The sequence below is a fragment of the Glandiceps talaboti genome, chromosome 14 (assembly GCF_964340395.1).
Source record: "Glandiceps talaboti chromosome 14, keGlaTala1.1, whole genome shotgun sequence".
Taxonomy (NCBI): Eukaryota; Metazoa; Hemichordata; class Enteropneusta; family Spengelidae; genus Glandiceps; species Glandiceps talaboti.
Window position 1 is genome coordinate 340001 of NC_135562.1, and position 22206 is coordinate 362206.

The following is a 22206-nucleotide window of genomic DNA, read 5'->3' on the forward strand; positions in this document are numbered from 1 at the left end:
AAGTACGTCACTTTATTTGGCTACATATGTAAATTAGTTCAAAATAGCTATCATATTTGGTGTTAAAAATCAATATTTACTGCATAACCCAAGAACTTAATACATACACATAGAGCCTAACGTGCAATTATCTTTTCCATACTATCAGGTGTAAATTTAAAGTTTCTTTTGAGACATCCTGCCCATCAGTTTGTAGTATTTATATGTTGTCAATAGTATCTTTTAAATCAGTAACATGAAAGTAAAGTTTTTGAGGGGTATGTCTTTATATGAAGGCTTGTTCATTCTTTTTATGGCACATATGTGGTATTTCCTACCTAACCCATATTAAATGAATGGATTCTATCTATACATTGATTCATCCAGTCGCGTAATATGTACATTATGACGTCACGTTTTTTTAAATCCCAAATGTTTGGTAAAAAGATTGCTCGAAACTAGGCAATCAGAATTCACGACTGGTGTGTGTACACAATATTGGAAGCAATACTGCTGACTTGATGTCTTAATTAATATGCCGACAGCTGTAACATAATCAAAGTGTCTGCAAACGTTATCAAAACTGTTAACTATTAAAACACGCCATCTTTGCTTTAGTTGTGTACCTATATTTTGATATACTGTGTTCAAAATTTTAAAACCACCTATATATTGACAAGTTTTCAAACGCAGGACCTTTCGACCATAACACCAATTTGTGATAAATTGAGATTTCAAAACAATTCGTTTTGTGAATAATCATCTAACGAAAAAATCTCAGTTCTATGAACATTGCATATTACTACTGGGCGGTAACTAAAAATCTCAATTCTACGAACTATGCATATTAGTACTGGGCGGTAACTAAAAATCTCAGTTCTACGAACTTTGCATACTAGTACTGGGTGGTAACTAAAAATCTCAGTTCTACGAACTTTGCATACTAGTACTGGGTGGTAACTAAAAATCTCAGTTCTACGAACTTTGCATACTAGTACTGGGCTGTAACTAAAAATCTCAGTTCTACGAACTTTGCATACTAGTACTGGGCTGTAACTAAAAATCTCAATTCTACGAACTTTGCATACTAGTACTGGGCGGTAACTAAAAATCTCAATTCTACGAACTTTGCATACTAGTACTGGGCGGTAACTAAAAATGTCAGTTCTACGAACTTTGCATACTAGTACTGGGCGGTAACTAAAAATGTCAGTTCTACGAACTTTGCATACTAGTACTGGGCTGTAACTAAAAATCTCAGTTCTACGAACTTTGCATACTAGTACTGGGCGGTAACTAAAAATGTCAGTTCTACGAACATTGCATACTTGTACTGGGCGGTAACTAAAATATTCATCAGTTCTGTATCTCGTATGACTGACAAAGGTTATGATGCATCAGCCGTTAAGTTTTTAAAAACCATGGAGTATTGGATCTGTCCTAGCATAGACTGGTCGCTGATTCTCATATGACCTCTAGGTGATATCGAACTACCTATCTGCTATCATACCGCCATCTAGAGGTCAAATGTAACTATAGAATATGTCATTCTGATGAGGATCGTCGACCAAGACAGATCGAAAGCTCAATACTCTTTGCGAAGTTGTCTGTGAGTTTTACCTTTGTAATTCAGAACTGGTCGAGGATAATTGCCCATGGCTTGATATGGAAAAAAGGAAAACTCGTTGAATACAGTATCATGTTAAAAGTTGTGAGATACATTGAGCGAATTTCGTTTAGCCCCAGTACGTGTTTGCAGGTCGACCTTTAATACCAAGACCTGTGACTTTGAAAAGTGAGCCTGCTAGCGGCTGGCTTGCCAACTCTTCTTCTGAGAAGCTGAATGCAGACGATGTAACGTACAACTCATCTAAATTAGCTCCTCCAAAGCAACAGGATGTTATACCTTTAGCTGGAAACTTCACCCTTTGTATGATAGTGCCTAAAATGCAAGAAAAGAAGAAACATATTTAATAGTAGTCTTTGGTACTATGGACATGGTTTACTGATGAAAAACTTTATATTTCAAAGTGTACAAAACAATTCAAAAAGTATATATTGCCAAATACCAATACATTGTTAACAATTGCATAGGTAAGAATATAGATATCTATATATACAACACTTTGTGTATATGTTACTTATTGGTATGCATATTATTCATCTTTTAATCTGAAATGTCAAATCACAGAGAAATATTCCTATCTGACACAGGTGGGATATAGTTGGTATAGGAAATATTATGAAATATGATCTACAACTACACATGTACCTATAATATATACTAACCTGTTTGAGGATCAATTCTGATAATTTGGCTTGCATAGAACATAGCTACCCATAGTTTGCCTTCACTGTCTGTTGTCATGCCATCTGGAAGTCCTTCTGTTTCTGGGATATCAATAACTGTTCTTCGATTACCTACATATCACCAAGTATCAGAATTAACATAATAGGTATACACATTTATCTTACAATGTATATACACGACACCGCACAATTGTTTTAAAAGGCCATTTTCTTATGTGAATATACTAAGGTGGTATGGCGTATGGCGTTCCCACAAGTCAGTTGCAAGTAACTCAGTGATGTTATTTTATAATTACTCTAAGATCATTAATAGTTACTTAACATCAACGTCTATGTGTGCGTCACATGACATACGCTTAACTCTCTGTGTGTGAAATATTTCACAATACGATGATTTCGTAATTCTAGTGTGTACAGATGACACATTGAAATATGTGACTTTAATAACTCCTGCAATACCATGTCATACGAGTCATATAGCGTTAAACACGTGTTGTTAAACATCAAAGATCTCACACTGAACTGTATGGGGAAGAGAAAATATTTGATCTTTTCTAAACTTAACCAGATGAAATTCTCAATAAATTCAACACTTTAATACTTACTGATACTGCCAGAATCAAGGTCAAAATCAAATACATCAACTCGTTTGCTAAATGTATCAACGTAATACATATGTTTATAATCGTTGCTCCATGTTATTCCATTAGATAGAGATATCTCGTTACAGTGGCTGACAACAGTATGGTCTAACTCTACACTGTATATGCTTCCTTGGTTTCGTTCATAAAGATCACCTGGTTTCGGTGGACCTGCAGTACCTATAAACAACACACGTCACTCTTAACAAAGATCGATATCAATAAAGACGCGTACTCAAATCCATACGCACGCACGCACGCACACATACACACACGCTTACATACATACATACATACATACATACATACATACATACATACATACATACATACATACATACATACATACACACATACTTACATACATGCATTCATACATGCATTCATTCATTCATTCATTCATTCATTCATTACTGCTACAATTAACCACGCTGTTAAACAACTAGCTAGTAAATAGTAGTATAGTTTAATGGCAATAATTTCCGTTATCTGCATTCAGACAGTCATGGAAATTCTCTTTTCGTAATACATTATAATTCTTGTACATAACATCTTTAACATTAAATTGTGGGTTTTAGTTTATATTGTTCTGACCAAAGAATCCACTCACCTGTCCAGAAACGGCCTGCCGCATCACATTTTCCATCATTTATCCAGTTTCTTGGTTTGTGTGTGTCCAGTTCAGCCAACACTGTCAATGCTCCACTGTCGAAGTCTAGCCTTGCAATATTTCTATCAGTTGACACAACAATTCCGCCATCTTTATCTGGTACAACAGCACCTACGGTAGAAACTAGTAATTGAAAGAACGAAGAGTTAAATTGGTTTACAGTGAATTGTAGCAAGTAGAATACTTTCAGTCTAAAATGTCAAAGCTTCTAGGAGCGCCGGAGATCAGTTCAGGATTGTCGATGGCTGAGTGGTTAAACAGAAGAACTATTTGTGTTGTCACTACATAGTGGCTTTGTATTCATAGCGCTATATACTACTACATACTGGCTTTGTGTTCATAGCGCTATATACTACTACTACATACTGGCTTTGTATAAGAAAACATTTGCTTTACTTGTTCCTTTTGTCAGTTGACTGATTGAACTAGAGGCAAGCTCAATAGATCAAGTTAGGATAAAAAGCAAATTCTTTGGGTTAGGCCTCAGGACCCCCCCCCCCCCCACTTCTAAAACTAATTCGGCCAAAAATGAAAACTGTTTCAGACAGCAGCCAGTATGTAATAGTATATAGTGCTATGAATACAAAGCCAGTATGTAGTAGTAGTATGTAGTACTATGAATACAAAGCCAGTATGTAGTGCTATGCATACAAAGCTAGTATGTAGTAGTAGTAGTAGTAGTAGTAGTAGTAGTATGTAGTGCTATGAATACAAAGCCAGTATGTAGTGCTGTGCATACAAAGCCAGTATGTAGTAGTATGTAGTGCTATGAATACAAAGCCAGTATGTAGTAGTATGTAGTGCTATGAATACAAAGCCAGTATGTAGTAGTATGTAGTGATATGAATTCTGTAAATGTATCTGAAGTCACTGAGTATATTGTCCCCTATTTCAGTCAATAATGTACTCTTTAGATACTATTCATTCCTGTCTATGTTCTGCTGTGTTATTTGGGGGTTATTGTATTGTATTGTATTGTATTGTATTGTATTGTATTGTATTGTATTGTATTGTATTGTGTTGTGTTGTGTTGTGTTGTATTGTATTGTATTGTATTGTATTGTATTGTATTGTATTGTATTGTGATGTGCTGTGCTGTGTTGTATTGTATTGTGCTGTGCTGTATTGTGCTGTGTTGTGTTGTGTTGTATTGTATTGTATTGTATTGTATTGTATTGCATTGCATTGCATTGTGCTGTGTTGTGTTGTATTGTGTTGTGTTGTGTTGTGTTGTGTTGTGTTGTGTTGTGCTGTGCTGTGCTGTGCTGTGCTGTGCTGTGCTGTGTTGTGCTGTATTGTGCTGTGTTGTGTTGTGTTGTGTTGTACTTATATCACTATTTCTTTGCATGACTATGAAATTCAACAATCTTACTCATTTATGTCAACTTATATAAAACTACAGTACCGTCTTTCAAGGTGACTTTTTTGTGTTCGTTTGTGGAAGGATTCCATCGATGAACACTTGGTCCATCAATGTTAACAAAGAGTAAAGTCTGAGTTTTGTCATCCCAATGAGGGCCTTCTATCAATATTCCAATTTTCTCTATGACCGTGGATACAGACATCTTTATTCAACCAATGAGACACAAATTCAGGTGAGACCTGCATATAAAATATAAAATTACGCCGAGTTTTCGTAAAAGTATTAGTTTAACATGGTATTTTTTTATCAATGTAAATTATTATCATAGACAATAACACTGCCAATATACATCACGTTCCACTATTACGTAACATTCGGCATTTGAGACTAGTTACAATAATTGTAGCATTGGTTTTGGTTTTTGAGCTCTCATTTTTGTTTATTTGTTTTTATCGTTCCTAATTTTGCACTAAAGCCAGTTTTTTCAGTGCAAAAAGCTTAATAATGAAAAATAAAAGGTCAAAGCGAAGCAATTATTACATCTATTTTTTAGGCATAATGTTTAAAACAACATCATATCACATTCTGTGTTTTACGCATTTAGTGATTAGATGTTCATTACAAATACATAATTCTTTCTAGTGTAGAACATCATACCAGTGTAATATCTGGATATTGTACCGAACCAATACAGTTACGCAATGTTGATGCAGTCCGTCGTCGTGTAAATAATGTACTCGTTGAAGTGTTTCGACACGCCAAGTAGTGTAAAATATGTATATAATTTGTATATTGGTTAAATGGGCACAAACACTACCATTTTACGTTGCCAAGACAACCCACTGACCCTGACACGAAACGTTGCAGCGGGGATAAAGTATGACTACCATTCAAAAGTTATTAAAGGCTCTAGGCCAAATTATTTGAATCAACGGCTAAAGTGGGATCTCACAGTTCTTAAACTAGTTATCAAGAACAGTATGTTGATATGGAATCATTGTTCATTTGTTCTTTCACCAGGAACTAGAAACATTATTGTATCAGCAGTAAAACTACAAAAATGTAACCGATGGGGCCTGGGCAAATGAAATGCTAAGAGGCATATATGAGATTGTATGCTATTTTGTATACTATTGTAACAAATTAGGGGGCCTCTACTGTTCACGTAACCCTCCTTCAATGTTACTCTCTGTCTGTCTGTCTCTCCACTCTGTACACGGGATCGACTTTGACTTTTAGGGAATTAGCTCAAACTACACACAGTGTTCGTGGTTCATTTAGCCTGGGTCATTTAGCAGTAGCCACGGAGCAGATCGAAGCTCCTAGTCTAGGCCTAGCTGTTGCCTTCAGCTCCAACTTCCAAAGAATGAATCCATCATTTTATTATTCCATAAAATATACAATACTCAAATGATTGGGTGATAAAATAATCAGCACCATAAATGACTAAAGCGGAAGTATTGCCGTCGCCTTAAGGAGTGGACCATTTGATATCCTGGGGGGGGGGGGCTTGGAAGATTTCGGGGGGAAAAGATGCCAAGTGGATTTGCTTGAAAAAAAATCCGGAAATGAGTGGGTGATGGAAAAAAAGATGGACTACTGCTGCTAGGAAAAAAATGTCTTGGCAGGGAAATGCTGCACAGGTTCGAGTATACTGTTCAACCTGCTCGTACCTCTCCAACCAGGACACTTGTCAAATCATGACAAACAGTTTCAAACACATGTCAGGGACCAGTCAGTTTCGTTAGCCTGTGGAAAATATATATATTTGTTCTTGTCTCTGTTTCTTTCATAAATTGTTTAAATATTACTTCATGTAAGGGTTCAAACATAAACTTCTATACATAAAATTATACATATAATACATGTATTACCTAGCTACCACACTAGTTACAGAACATGCCATGTAAGTGTTTGGCTGTTTCGCAATCAGTGCTTCACTTATCTTGCACTGTGGGGCAAAAGTGAACTTGAAGGTTTTGTAATGGTAATCTGCATACTATTGGAATGGATAGTTTATAAAAGAACTTAATCTAAATTGTTCTAGTCTCTTCAGTATGAATTTGTCAGAAGGGATTATATACTTCCTATTTCAGACACTACATGTATCAACACCACAACTCAAATTCAAGCTTCTATTGTACACTACAAATGTAGGTATGACCTCCTAAAGTCCTCCCACACATCAGTAACTTTACTATACATGCAATATCAATGCCCCTATGCCAATGTTACAGGCCCACTTTTATAACATGGAAAACTTATTTTAAAAGTTATATTTACTTTAGCTTTTCGATGCTTGGCAATATATATATCTCGGAGGCTATGAATAACCTAATAATTGCCTAAATAGAAACAAAAAACTACAGATCTAGCAGGGGGGACCCCTTGGACTCCATCACCCCAGAGGCCACTCATTCGTTAAACCAACAATAAGATTCACCAAAATTGGTAAAATAAAACTTGAAAAGCTTCTCGGGGAGACCCCCTAGAACCCCCCGTAAGAGGTAGACATGTCCAAGCCTCAAATCAAAGTTCTTCCCTCCACCTCTTACTGCCAAGATGCTATGAAACTTTATTTCAAAAAATTTCAACCATGTGTAGTTGCTTTTTACAATTGTTAGAGCTGTCTTGTAAAGCTTGCAAATTATTGTCTGAAAGTGTCTGTTAATAGCCTGAAAATTGGCTGTAAGAGTAAAAATCCTCCAGGGCTTCTAGGGGGACACCCACTAGAAGCCCCCTCCCCCATAAGAGGTAGACATGTTCCAGTTTCAAATTAAAGTTCTTTCATCCACCTCTTACTGTCAAGATGCTATGAAACTTTATTTCAAAAATGTTTCAACCTCACATAGTTGCTTTTTACATGTTAGAGCTGTCTTTTAAAGTTTGTAAATTATTGTCTGAAAGTGTCAGTGAATAGCCTAAACATTACCTTTAGAAGTAAAAATCCTCCAGGGCTTCTAGGGGGAGACCCCCTACAACCCCCCCCCCGCATTCACACACACTCACACAAGAGGTAGACATATCCCAGTCTCAAAGCTCTTCCCTCTACAGCTTACTGTCAGATGCTATGAAACTTTATTCACGGGGGTCAGTGACTTGTTGTTGGCCCAATGGAAAAAACACTGACACCCCCCCCCCTCCATCCCCCAAGCTGGAGAAACTGACCGATCTTTCTGAATGTCTGAGCTCACCAATCAAATTTTTCCGATTTGTATTTTCAGTGTGTCATCATACCATGGCATAAAAACTGACAATGATGTTTATTTAATTAAAAATCAAACATGTATGAAATATGTAGTTTTCTAAATAAAATCTGTGTTTGATAGAACAGCATCTTTTTACTCTCTGTATTACCCTGTGAAAACCAAACAGAAAATTGTGGCAGCAAATGTAGGTGTTCAACATTGACGTAAAATAAAATCCGGATATCTCAAAGAAGCAAAGAAAAAAAGTTGCCAGCATAGGCGAAGGAGAAAAAAAATAATTCTCAGGCAAGCAGGTGGGAAAAAAATAATGACTCTCCACCATTCTTCCAAGCCCCCCGATCCTTGGAAATCGAATGGTCTACCCCTAATTCAATGCAAATGATATTGACAAATATGAAAACTAGCTAAACAATGTGATCACGTCATTGTTCTTCCAACTGTCTGTAATTAGTCATTATGTGACATCAACTATCTTTTAATAGCTTAATGTTGTCATGTCAGAAGAATACTCTTCGCGAAATGCAAACATTTGTTCTAAGTATTAATTCATGACAGCTGAGAGTTCACGGTGACCTCGCAAAACATCAAAACTTAGCGAATATTAAAAAGTTGTATTCTGTCATCCGTAACACTATATGTTTCTATGTACTGACACAGAGTGACACATTCCTATTCTACAGTGCACTTACCTATCAAATTGACACCAATATCTGAAGAAATAGCTTAACGCACAAAATAAGGTGTGGTCGGTAGAACACGAGTCGTTGGCGGCATCAGGGTTTGCATCACGAGTGTACAGCTGCCACGTCAAAATACAATTGTTGACCTTGATTTATGTAGGACAGAAGTACGAGTACGATAACACACTATGAAATAAGGTCATGATTTGACCTCTAACCTTCACTTGTCAGATAGTCAAGTTAAAACGTAGATTTATATTCCGTACTTTATTCCCAGGGTTTTGTTTTTATCAGATTCACATCTTCTGAGGCCTACGGTGAACTAGATAATGGTACGGTCAACGTTTTCCATGGCCATATAAAGCCAGACAGACATAGAACAGAGACATACATACATACATACATACATACATACATACATACATACATACATACATACATACATACACACACACACGCATACATACATACATACATACATACATACATACATACATACATACACACACACACACACACACACATGCACGCACGCACGCACGCACGCACACACACACACACACACACACATACATACATACATACATACATACATACATATATATACACATACACACATACATACATACATACATAGAACAGAGACAGAAACAAAGACATAGAAGACAGACACACAGACATAAAGACATACATGTACATAAAACAGACACAGACACAGACACAGACACAGACACAGACACAGACACAGACACAGACACAGACATAAAACAGAGACAGTTAATTTCTCTTGTACTCACAGATAATCGGGCAAAGCATATTTTACAATAAAACATTTATTGGTGCATTTAATTTCAAATACAGATCCACAGACCAAGATTCTTTTGGTGTAAATGAACAATAAAATAAAAATTTGATCAGTGAATAAAAACCAAATATGCAATTTAAAAATTTTACTATAGAAACCCATGCATGCCTTGGTAATACTAAACGTAATCTGCAGGAAAAATTGCCCCCCCCCCAAAAAAAAAAACAAAAACAAAAAACAAAACAAAAACAAACAAACAAACAACAACAACAACTAATAACTTAATACAATTTATATCCAAATTATCAAAATGATCTATATGTGAATTGTGTAATCAATTTACAATTTAAGAAGAGAATCCTTTATAAATTTTCTGTATTGCAAAGATTTATTCTCGTTATACACGGAATATCCCCATTCTCGCGTTCTGATTGGATGAGAGTCCATAGATATATTTTAATTTGTTTCGCGTCAATATAATCAAAGTAGTTTGTACATTTGTACTTGTAAATAATTCCCCACTCTCCAGTCACTCATCACTTTCTCGCAATCAATATGTATATGTATATGTTACTTGCCAAACGTTACATATCTTACTTCGAGAGGTCATTCCTCCAGTAGTAACGGAGTGCCTAAAATGCATGTGTCCTTGTTGCATACGATATTTCATTGAAAGTGCATAAATGTTTATAGTATGCTTTGTTGTTCTAGTAATTTAAAAGCAAAAATTGCACCCTCTGTACATGTGGCGATAATTTTGATATCTCTATCGAATTTAGGAATTCATGGGTACAACTGCGTGACGACCGTGCGCCCGCCGTCTCCACGTTTTTGCTGTTCTATGGTTGAAGTTTTGACGATTTCCTCGTAACACAAAAGCACAATATACTGTTATTGGTGAAAAATACGACCGCATGTCTACGTCTGAAGGGCACTCAACCAATCAGAATGCGAGAATGGTGGCAGATGACGTATAGACACTAATGTGTCGCAAGGCGACGGCTACACAGTAAGTTTCATTTCAGTTCAAGATTTGCTAACTAGCTTCAGAATATTTTGACTAAATTTACGACCGATTTTTTTATGTATGTGAATAAATAATTAGCCCCTTTTGACTACGTTCTTTCTTTGACGTATGGATTATGTTATGGAAGGAATCATAAATGAGGCTACAAATATAAGCATTGCCTGAAAAACTGAATTAAAGTTATAGAAGCAGATTAGGTTGCACCGTGATAACAAGTAATCCTGCAATACAGGAGTTTATGACCTCATATTCAGATAATACTATAGAAAGTTGATTTGGCCCTTATAAGTACCAGACAACATATATTTTCTAAAACTGAAATACAACTTGACAACCTACATTATTGTTGCGTTCTTGTCCGATTAACAAGCTAATATTATATTCTACTTGTATTTTTTTATATAAATATCAACAACTTCAATATATGACAAAAACGACAAATATAATACTATAACAATTTAAAAGGCACATGTCAATTTTAAAAGTTTTACAAAATCTAAAGTTGTTAACCCTTAAGAGCATATTCCCTGAAAACGCCAATAATAGTTCTGGCTTTCGTCATTAATGACATAGTAAAGCTATGATATGACAATATCTGGGATTAGCTCTTGAATTTGAAGCGATAAGTTTTTGTGTAAATACTTACAATTTCTTCATTCAAAGCATTCCATGCATATCTTGATGAGATACATTAATATTTACTGTCTTGGTTCACAGAGGTCATAGTTCAAATTTGTCATCCAATTGTTGTTCTAAAAAACAATGACTCGATATTATAATCCGTGGCCCATATACGGTGCATGTGCGCGCGCTCGTACATGCGCGCGTGTTTGTGTGTCTTTGTGTGTCTTTGTGTCATACTTCATATATGAAATGATACACGTTAATGTCATAACTTAAACATATCTAACAACATGCTAAGTTCGTGAACTTGTTGCGAGGACTTTGTGCTTACGAAGACCCTAGAACGGTTACTATCTACTTATCTACAAATCCAATTGTAGTCAAAGTCAAAGATCAATATTGTATTCTATCCTCTCCCTGATTCAATTCGCATTCTTTTTCTTCTGATGAATGATTGCCATGGCCGTTTAATCTTGGAGCAAAGCATCGCTCTTTCCTTTTGACCACTGATTATATTGTCTGTGGATGTGGATGTGTTTTGCGTAATGTTTTTGGTAGGCAACACACTGACGAAATGTCTTAAAGTAAGACCAATCTATATAGTTACCAGGAAAACGTAATTCAGCGGCGTTAGATCTCGTATTTGGCTGACGTTTGCTTTGTGTTCGTTATCCAGTAGTTTAGGTAGTACACCGGTCTTATTAAAAGCGAGACCAGTGTCATCCACGTGATTTACATTTCATGTTATTGTAAATCTTGACGTCTGGAGTTCTATCATTCTGTGCACTGTAAAATAAGGAGCCTAATACAAGTGTACCGTCCACTGTAAAATAAAAGTTTACCGTGCACTGTAAAATAAGGAGCCTAATACAAGTGTACCGTCCACTGTAAACTAAGGAGCCTAATACAAGTGTACCGTGCACTGTAAAATAAGGAGCCTAATACAAGTGTACCGTGCACTGTAAAATAAGGAGCCTAATACAAGTGTACCGTACACTGTAAAATAAGGAGCCTAATACAAGTGTACCGTACACTGTAAAATAAGGAGCCTAATACAAGTGTACCGTACACTGTAAAATAAGGAGCCTAATACAAGTGTACCGTACACTGTAAAATAAGGAGCCTAATACAAGTGTACCGTACACTGTAAAATAAGGAGCCTAATACAAGTGTACCATACACTGTAAAATAAGGAGCCTAATACAAGTGTACCGTACACTGTAAAATAAGGAGCCTAATACAAGTGTACCGTACACTGTAAAATAAGGAGCCTAATACAAGTGTACCGTGCACTGTAAAATAAAAGTGTATCGTGCACTGTAAAATAAGGAGCCTAATACAAGTGTACCGTCCACTGTAAAATAAGGAGCCTAATACAAGTGTACCGTCCACTGTAAACTAAGGAGCCTAATACAAGTGTACCGTGCACTGTAAAATAAGGAGCCTAATACAAGTGTACCGTACACTGTAAAATAAGGAGCCTAATACAAGTGTACCGTGCACTGTAAAATAAGGAGCCTAATACAAGTGTACCGTGCACTGTAAAATAAGGAGCCTAATACAAGTGTACCGTGCACTGTAAAATAAGGAGCCTAATACAAGTGTACCGTACACTGTAAAATAAAAGTGTATCGTGCACTGTAAAATAAGGAGCCTAATACAAGTGTACCGTACACTGTAAAATAAGGAGCCTAATACAAGTGTACCGTGCACTGTAAACTAAGGAGCCTAATACAAGTGTACCGTACACTGTAAAATAAGGAGCCTAATACAAGTGTACCGTGCACTGTAAAATAAAAGTGTATCGTGCACTGTAAAATAAGGTGCCTAATACAAGTGTACCGTACACTGTAAAATAAGGAGCCTAATACAAGTGTACCGTGCACTGTAAAATAAGGAGCCTAATACAAGTGTACCGTGCACTGTGAAATAAGGAGCCTAATACAAGTGTACCGTGCACTGTAAAATAAGGAGCCTAATACAAGTGTACCGTGCACTGTAAAATAAGGAGCCTAATACAAGTGTACCGTACACTGTAAAATAAGGAGCCTAATACAAGTGTACCGTACACTGTAAAATAAGGAGCCTAATACAAGTGTATCGTACACTGTAAAATAAGGAGCCTAATACAAGTGTACCGTACACTGTAAAATAAGGAGCCTAATACAAGTGTACTGTACACTGTAAAATAAGGAGCCTAATACAAGTGTACTGTGCACTGTAAAATAAGGAGCCTAATACAAGTGTACCGTACACTGTAAAATAAGGAGCCTAATACAAGTGTATCGTGCACTGTAAAATATGGAGCCTAATACAAGTGTACCGTACACTGTAAAATAAGGAGCCTAATACAAGTGTATCGTGCACTGTAAAATAAGGAGCCTAATACAAGTGTACCGTGCACTGTAAAATAAGGAGCCTAATACAAGTGTACCGTACACTGTAAAATAAGGAGCCTAATACAAGTGTACCGTACACTGTAAAATAAGGAGCCTAATACAAGTGTACCGTACACTGTAAAATAAGGAGCCTAATACAAGTGTACCGTACACTGTAAAATAAGGAGCCTAATACAAGTGTACCGTGCACTGTAAAATAAGGAGCCTAATACAAGTGTACCGTGCACTGTAAAATAAGGAGCCTAATACAAGTGTACCGTGCACTGTAAAATAAGGAGCCTAATACAAGTGTACCGTACACTGTAAAATAAGGAGCCTAATACAAGTGTATCGTGCACTGTAAAATAAGGAGCCTAATACAAGTGTATCTAAAGGAAAACGACTTCAAAATGTAGAATTACAAATTGAAATTACAAATCTCTTCACTCTTAATAATGTGCATCCATCAATATTAAGTAACCAATAAAAAGAACGAATTCAAAACCCCCCAGCAGTGAATTCAAGAATCCCCTCCCCCTCGAGTAGTCTGGATTGTTTATATTTAATTTCTCATATCTCCTTCAGTGTGTACTTCAATGCATATCGGGTTGCTTCGAAGGGTAGTGGGGACGCTGACTGAGGAACGCCACAATGCCGGCAATGTATGCAAAACAAAAAATAATCAGGAAAATTCGATCCAAGATGCTTGCAAGTAGGTACCATTCTTCGTCAAATGTAACTCTTTTCTGTAAGTACAAAATCAGATTCGGAAAGGTAAATTTGGTAAAATCATTTTAGCAATCACTCCTTTACACAAACATGGTGATTTTATAACATTGGTAATATTCGACAGAGAAACTGGGCAGGATAAAATAGTTAGGTTAACTCTTGCAGCGAGAACTAACAACAACTTATTGCAGCATAAGAAGGCGTGCACCTTGGCCCTAGATAACTAAGATGGACAAACATGCATGTCAGAAAAGTCAACCTGAAAGGACATTTTCCACCATTACACATCTAGTAGTAACAACTGACAATAAATTATTACGACACATGCTTGGACCTTGGCCCTAGATAATTGAGATAGAAAAAACGAGAATGTCAGAGGAGGCGTTGGAAGTAGATTTTATATCATTAAACTAGAAACGACCGTATTCAGCCTAAAGCTAAGTTGTTAAACCTCACATTACGTGTCCTATAGTTCGTTAACAAAGTACCACACGCTTTGAAAAGGTTGTCTCTTCCAAAAAGTATTTGAGATATGAAAAATTTAGATTTTTATGGTTATTATCGCTTTCAAAATGTACTATGTATTTTATCTATGAAATACATTGGTTGAATTGACTTTGATTTCTTACCTCGGATAAGAAATTAATTCTACGGGTAACGCTGCCTTTCTTTTTAGCATCAGGCCCCTCGGACAGGTTAGTCAATTCCTCTCCATTCACTAATTCTTTCTTAAATATCTTCTTTTGTGGTATTTCTGTCGATGGACTATCCAAACACAAACACTTAGTTAAGCCATTTATGAAAATCTTCTTCGCCCAGGGAGGCACAGGACGGGTAGCGGAATCGTCAACCATGGTTCTACCTTTGTAGCAAACGTTGACAGTAAACGTACTTGCCATGGCTGCCAGAGCAGTTGCAACAACACTGAACAGGAGATAATGAGCGGTGATGGAGTGTGCGGTCTGTGGAATAACATTTACTAGTACCAACGTGAAAACTATTAACCCCAACACTATAGTTACACATAGGTTAACCTTTTCTCCGTTGTTGGGAGGCAGACAAAACGACAATAATGACAAGATAGATACTATAACAGATGGTGCCACAAAGTTAACTGTGAAGAACGAAGATTTTCGACGAAATGTAACTGAAAAGATGACATCAGTGAATGATTCACCATCGTAGTTTATTACCGCATGAGGACTAACCCCGGAATCTATATCTAAGAGTTCCCATTCTCCATTTTCCATAAAGTCGTGGAAATCAACAGGATTTCCTAGCTCCATTGTCAGTAGATCTTCAGTATACGACCACGACCCAAATTTGATGTGACAATAGTGAATATCATATGGAAAATACGTCATGTCCATACGACACATTGTTTTTAGTAGTCTGGCCTCTTCTATATAAATAGTACCATCATATTTCAACAGAATATTGCCGACAAATCGAGTCATTTCTTCATTAACTCTGCAGAATAGGATAATAGTTATCAGCATTAGAAAAAAATAGCCGACATTTGACATTTCACTTAATCCTAAATGTAGTGATTCTACTGAAGTAAACGTTATGTGAACGTGTGCATTATATACTGGCAAAAAACACGATAAAATCTACACTAGGGTACAGACGACGATAAAGTATACCTCTTTTCCACATTTATATTTTGATACGTATTGATACGCATTCGGCTAGGTTATCAAAGCAGACCGGAAAACACTGTAATGATGTCGCGCCGAATAATTTGTACTAATTTTATTTGAATAAGAACCAAATTAATAGTACCTTGTAAAGGTAAATAATGCAAAGGTTACCATAAATGACTTACAGTGTATGTAAGATAAAGTATCAAATATGTACACTTTCTGTTCGTGTGATGTTTTTGAACACTGCATTATTTATATAATTGTGTTATCTAAGACTATTCTTGCTCACTTATAAGTCTTTCTGGATCATGTTATTCTCGCAAAGGCACACCAAGGTGTATGAACTGGATAACTTTAACCTTCACTGGTGATTTGAACGTGTACAGAGATATGATGCAAGTTTTTTTTCTAGATAAACCTTGAAACATGTCTCTCGATAGCTAAAATATACACACAATGAATTAGTGACGACGTGACGACGTCTGTAAACTGTTTGGCCATGGGTTATCAGTGCATACGTCATATCTCCAATAGTATCATTGCTACCATATAGCATACATACTTATGTATGTGTTTAGATATTTGTTTTGAAACTGATACAGTTTAATGCGATTTTGAGGTATAACCTTTCACATTATACCACGGTGAAGCAATGCACAAATATAAACGTACTACGGCAAAGATTAAGATATGACTAATACTTACCCATTGAAATTATAAATATCAGGAAGCCAAACGGCTTCCTCGGGAATTCGTAAAAACCTTGTATCGTTAAAACTAGCTGGGTCCCATCGTAGGCGGTAATCCATCCATTCCTGGAGGATAAAACGATCATATATATTATAAATATGAAACTTGTGTCTTATTTGAAGCACTGGTACATATAATAAAATAAATAATCACTATACTACAGATTATGGAATACACAATCACTAGTACGGATTATGAAATACACAATCACTAGTACGGATTATGAAATACACAATCACTAGTATGGATTATGAAATACGTACACACAAGATCAATATGGGTCTATCCTATTTAAAAGTTAAACTTTGAGGTAAAAATGAACTTTATGTGAAATCACCTATACACTCCATGAACATTTCAGCTTACCGGTATTATACAAGATGAGGTCAACTGTCCTAACAAGAAGCTATAGCATTTGTGATAAGTTAATGAGTTGTGTAATCCAATATCATTTTAATAACCACGGGCTCATACATTATTTATAAGGATACCCTCATTGTGTGTAGGTTATATTGCCAAAACTTAATTATTTACAACGTATCCCACTAAACGACTTACTGTGCCACGAGATCTAAATAATAAAACATTACTGAACAACAATAACATGATTTGTTATATACTCAGGGTATTATAGACCTCATGACTTCGATATTCTTTTATGCCCTAAGCACTATTAACAGTCTTCGCTAAGCCCACAGACAGGGAAAGGTGTCCTTGTCTAAGTTAATGCAAAGGTTAATAAACTGAGATGAGTTGGACAGTAAATGACGGCGTTGTTAGTCAATACTTATATAGTTTTTACACTGTGGGAAGAGATCGAATGATATTAATAGATTAACAGTGTCAACTGAATGTTTATTTAAAATGTACCAAACTGTAAATCTATATAACTGCTGTTATACGTTAAGACATGGTAGGTTTTTTTTTTTATCTTATAGCGGGGTTCATTGGGAGAACAGTGCTGCGATAATTACACTGGATATGATAAATGAATAAATAACTTGACTAATGTGGTGACACAAACAGTTTGATATAAATATGAATTGCTTTAGATAAACACCACAAGATTGATCATTATTAGGGTTTTTGATTTCGATGAACTTACAATTAAGTTCTGACATTAACTTACAATTAGTTCACACATTAACTTACAATTAGTTCAGACATTAACTTTCAATTAGTTCAGACATTAAGTTCACGGGATTTACAAGTACTATACAGTCAATAGTCATAATATGAACTGGGCAGTTTTGAAGATGATGGTGGCGGTGATGATGCTTTCACCCGTGTTTTTTGTCTGAGATGTCCACGACCAGTTGTCATTTTGACAGATGTAATCTAGCAATACTTGACGTCTCTCAGAATAAGTCCATTTTCCACCCTGTTCACAAACCTAATCAAGCGAAGATAATAAGTGCAATCATCCTTAGGATGTACGCACGCTCCTAAACATATCTATGTAGTTAACTTTACATTTTTAGACATCGAAAGTAACACAGACTGAAACTGTGGAAACGTTCTTAAAGTATAAAGTTTTAGTTCCATACAGTAATTGGATATGATTGGTAACATTCAATTTGTACACTAGAACTGTTGTTTTAAAGTCAACTTGGTCAATTTTAAAGTCTTATAGGTTCCCCCTTTAATGTCAGTATGATTGATATGTCTGTTGATAACCAGGTTTAGTTAGTACCAATAGCCAGATCATGGGGTTTCCATTATACACTTTGTGATGAGACTGGGTATGAAAGTATTTTTTGCATATTATGTTTGTGCATACACGCCCACTAGATTAACGAAGCTTCACATAGAAATAGATGAAAAGAATTCCTTTCTGGTGGTTGTTTGTTTCAGAGCACAGTCAACTCCTGTTTCGTTTGTACTCTGAATAATTTAAACGAAATATAACATAGCGTTATCTTTAAGTAAGCCAGCTGATGCCCGTTGCCTGTAGTATTGAGAAGCTGACCTGTAGCTTTCACGGCTAACGGCTTAAATAATGGCTGCTTTGGAACATCGTCAATTATTTAGGGTTGTTCAGACAATTCGACTGTCTCGATTCTTGCATTTGTAGATAAAATGGTTTATTTCCCCTCGGCAATTGTGTTTGTTTTGCATGGTGCAATGTTAATAGTACACATATCGAGAACATATTGTACTTTCCTTTGTACCCATTAAATCATGATATAGCTACAACGCCTTATCAGCTGGATCTGCCATACATTGTAAAAATAATTAGATTAGCGATTAAATAAATTAAAATATAAGATAAAATAAAATACTATACTGTCAATCAGCGAAAAAACAACAACCCTTATATTCTTTATATGAATCGAGCTAAGCTTATAACCAATAATTGCCTCCTCCCCTCGCAGTTATTAATCTGTGTTGTTAAGATGAAGATACTCTGTCGTCTTCATGACAGGACTATGCCTAGGAGAGTGATATGGAGATTCTGACCTACCTAATCATTAGGTCCTACGTACCTCTGTATTACCTGTCTAGGAGTCCATAGGGACATGAGCGTTGATGATTCTTTTGGAGGGTGTTAAGTTCATAATTTAATGATTTGTGCGAGACGTAGTTTGCAGTTTATCATGAACTTTAATCATTAAATTGTCATGTTTCAGTGTTTCAGCAGTGTTCCATACATATAAGGTATTGCTAAAGTTGACTTACTGGACGTGTTTCCAATCAATCAATCAATCAATCAATCAATCACGGAAAGGGTTTTGAAATACACGGATAAGGTGATGTTTGCTTATTGAAACACTGGTCTGTGCCCTTGTCTTAATCAAAGTGTCTTTGATGAAAACTAAAGATTGAAAATTATCTGTCAAAGAACTCGACATTTACAGTTGTAGACAACACGACGCTACCCTAAATGATACCATACACGTGACAATGACTAATCTACATGTAACACTTGATACATATTAATGTACAGTCTGGTAGAATATATGAAAATCGTCATCATTTCTATTAAGAATTCGTATAACATAAGAACATTTTCAGGAGAAATGGGTGCTGTATGATGAATGAATTGAGCTATCAACACGCAATCTCTGAATGTAGGATTTACTTAGAGGTCACGCCTAGAGACATATACATGCATTATAGCTGACCTTTACAAAGTATTGTTATCACACTGCCCCGGGCAACACGATATATACCAGCATTTGGTATTATGTGTGAAACTTAGAAATCCGATCATATATTAACGTCTGGAAATATTAATCACGAAGTCATCGCAATGCATATATATATATATATATATATATATATATATATATATATATATATATATATATATATATATATATATATATATATATATATATATATATTATCGCCACGCGTGCGCGTGCTAGGAGAAAGTGGTTCATGTTCGGCGCATTCGATGAGGATCTTGCCATGGATGACTAAAATTGTCAAACATGCTAGATATTTGGCTCATGGCCACAGACAGAAAACAAAAATATCACTAAATGTTGCCTGTACACGAGAGGAATCGGCGAGAGGAAATTGCCATGAATGAAATGTTGCTCGGCTGATTCCTCTCGTCGCGTGCGCCGGCCTAAAAACACAGCTGTTGTGTCAAGTGTAATGATATCTATACTACTTTTAACCCACCTCTTGTAGAGCCACGTGAGTAACAACAGCCTCGTTCTTGACATCCTAAAATAGATATTTAAAAAAAAAAAAATTATATTTTTCGCAAAAAGAAAACAACGTCAGATATATCCATTACACACGTCACATTAGATTAATGATTTGACATAAAGATATGGCATAAACAATCTATTTCAGGTATATATTGTAGGTTATGTTATTTTCATGTGCCAATGTTATTCTGGTGATGATCTGATCTGAGCAGGAAACAACGTTGAATATTAGAGCTGGTCTTTGAGTTGTTTACGCGGCAACACACATGTTTTATTTGTCCACTGATTAGCTTCGATAGCAAGGTATGAATGTGTGTCCACAAAGCTATAACTTGAAATTTGATCATTTTCCACTTGTCTGAGTAAAACAGTCAGTATACGTTATTGTGTCTATAGTCATTCTATTCAATATGATAAACTATCTAATTCTATACTATCAAACTATCTAATTCTACACTATCAAACTATCTAATTCTATACTATCAAAATATCTAATTCTATACTATCAAAATATCTAATTCTACACTATCAAACCATCTAATTCTATACTATCAAACCATCTAATTCTACACTATCAAACTATCTAATTCTATACTATCGAACTACCTGATTCTATGCTATCAAATTATTTGTTTTTCTTTGACCTGTTCAAGTACAAATAGTAAGATTAATATAGATCATTATTTATCCTGTAAATGACCTCTCAAAATGACTTACCACATCGACTACCTGGTAGAAACTTAGACCCATTTTCACTCTAATGGGTTGTGTGCTATCATTTATTGGTATAATCATTCTGTTGTAACCGTTCAACAGTTCCTCAGCAAGGTTGCTTTGTGTTTCCGCAACATTTGTAAATGCCTCTGTCGACAGAAAGAAAAAGAACATAAGGATAAAGTTTATTCAAATATTGTTACATTACTTAGTTTGCAACTGTGTCTCTATATTTGCTAGTATTTGCCGTCTTGGAAATACTTGTCCAGTGTATATGTTAATGATATTACTGCTACGTAGTAATTCTACTTTGAACATGTGCATCCTTTCATAGTTATAATTTGCAGGTAGTTACTTACCTAGGTAAGAACTCATTCAAATACAAAATTGATGAGCATCTAATAAATAAAAAGACTCAGTCAAGGAAAAGCAGAATACTCCTATAAAGTTGTCTATCTATTCAGGCAAATGAACAGATTATTTATTTTCCGTAATTAGGCTATATCTAAATAATAGTGCATTCCAACAATGTTTAGGAGCAAAAACATATGGTTTGCCCTTACCGGAGGCATTCGGTTTAACTCTGGTAAGCATTATATTCACATATATCCATCTCTTTTCTATTCACAAATACAGAGCTATGTTCATATATGGGCCCAATAACCTTTAAAGACAATGTTAATACCTTTATATATATTGAGAGTGTTATCAACTAGTAACCGTTAGTTTCCTTGCATTGAGAGTGTTATCAACTAGTAATAGTTAGTTTCCTTGCATTGAGAGTGTTATCAACTAGTAATAGTTAGTTTCCTTGTATTGAGAGTGTTATCAACTAGTAATAGTTAGTTTCCTTGTATTGAGAGTGTTATCAACTAGTAATAGTTAGTTTCCTTGCATAGAGAGCTTTATCAATTAGCAATAGTTAGTTTCCTTGCATTGAGAGTGTTATCAACTAGTAATAGTTAGTTTCCTTGCCTTGAGAGCGTTATCAATTAGCAATCGTTAGTTGCCTTGTA

At 35.7% G+C, this 22206-nt stretch overlaps 1 protein-coding gene and 1 pseudogene across 1 annotated transcript; both read right to left on the bottom strand.

The window, feature by feature from the left end:
- Positions 1 to 5165, bottom strand: part of LOC144445770 (uncharacterized) — a 12413-nt pseudogene extending 7248 nt beyond the window's left edge.
- A 9114-nt stretch (positions 5166 to 14279) lies between these two features.
- LOC144445771 (neuronal acetylcholine receptor subunit alpha-6-like) lies at positions 14280 to 21784 on the bottom strand. Its single transcript, XM_078135412.1, has 6 exons — positions 21754 to 21784; positions 21194 to 21339; positions 20445 to 20489; positions 16767 to 16876; positions 15045 to 15885; positions 14280 to 14432 (listed from the first exon to the last, which is right to left on the bottom strand). Exons 1-6 carry the CDS (start codon positions 21782 to 21784, stop codon positions 14280 to 14282), a joined length of 1326 nt encoding a protein of 441 aa, XP_077991538.1.
- Positions 21785 to 22206: the final 422 nt, after the last annotated feature.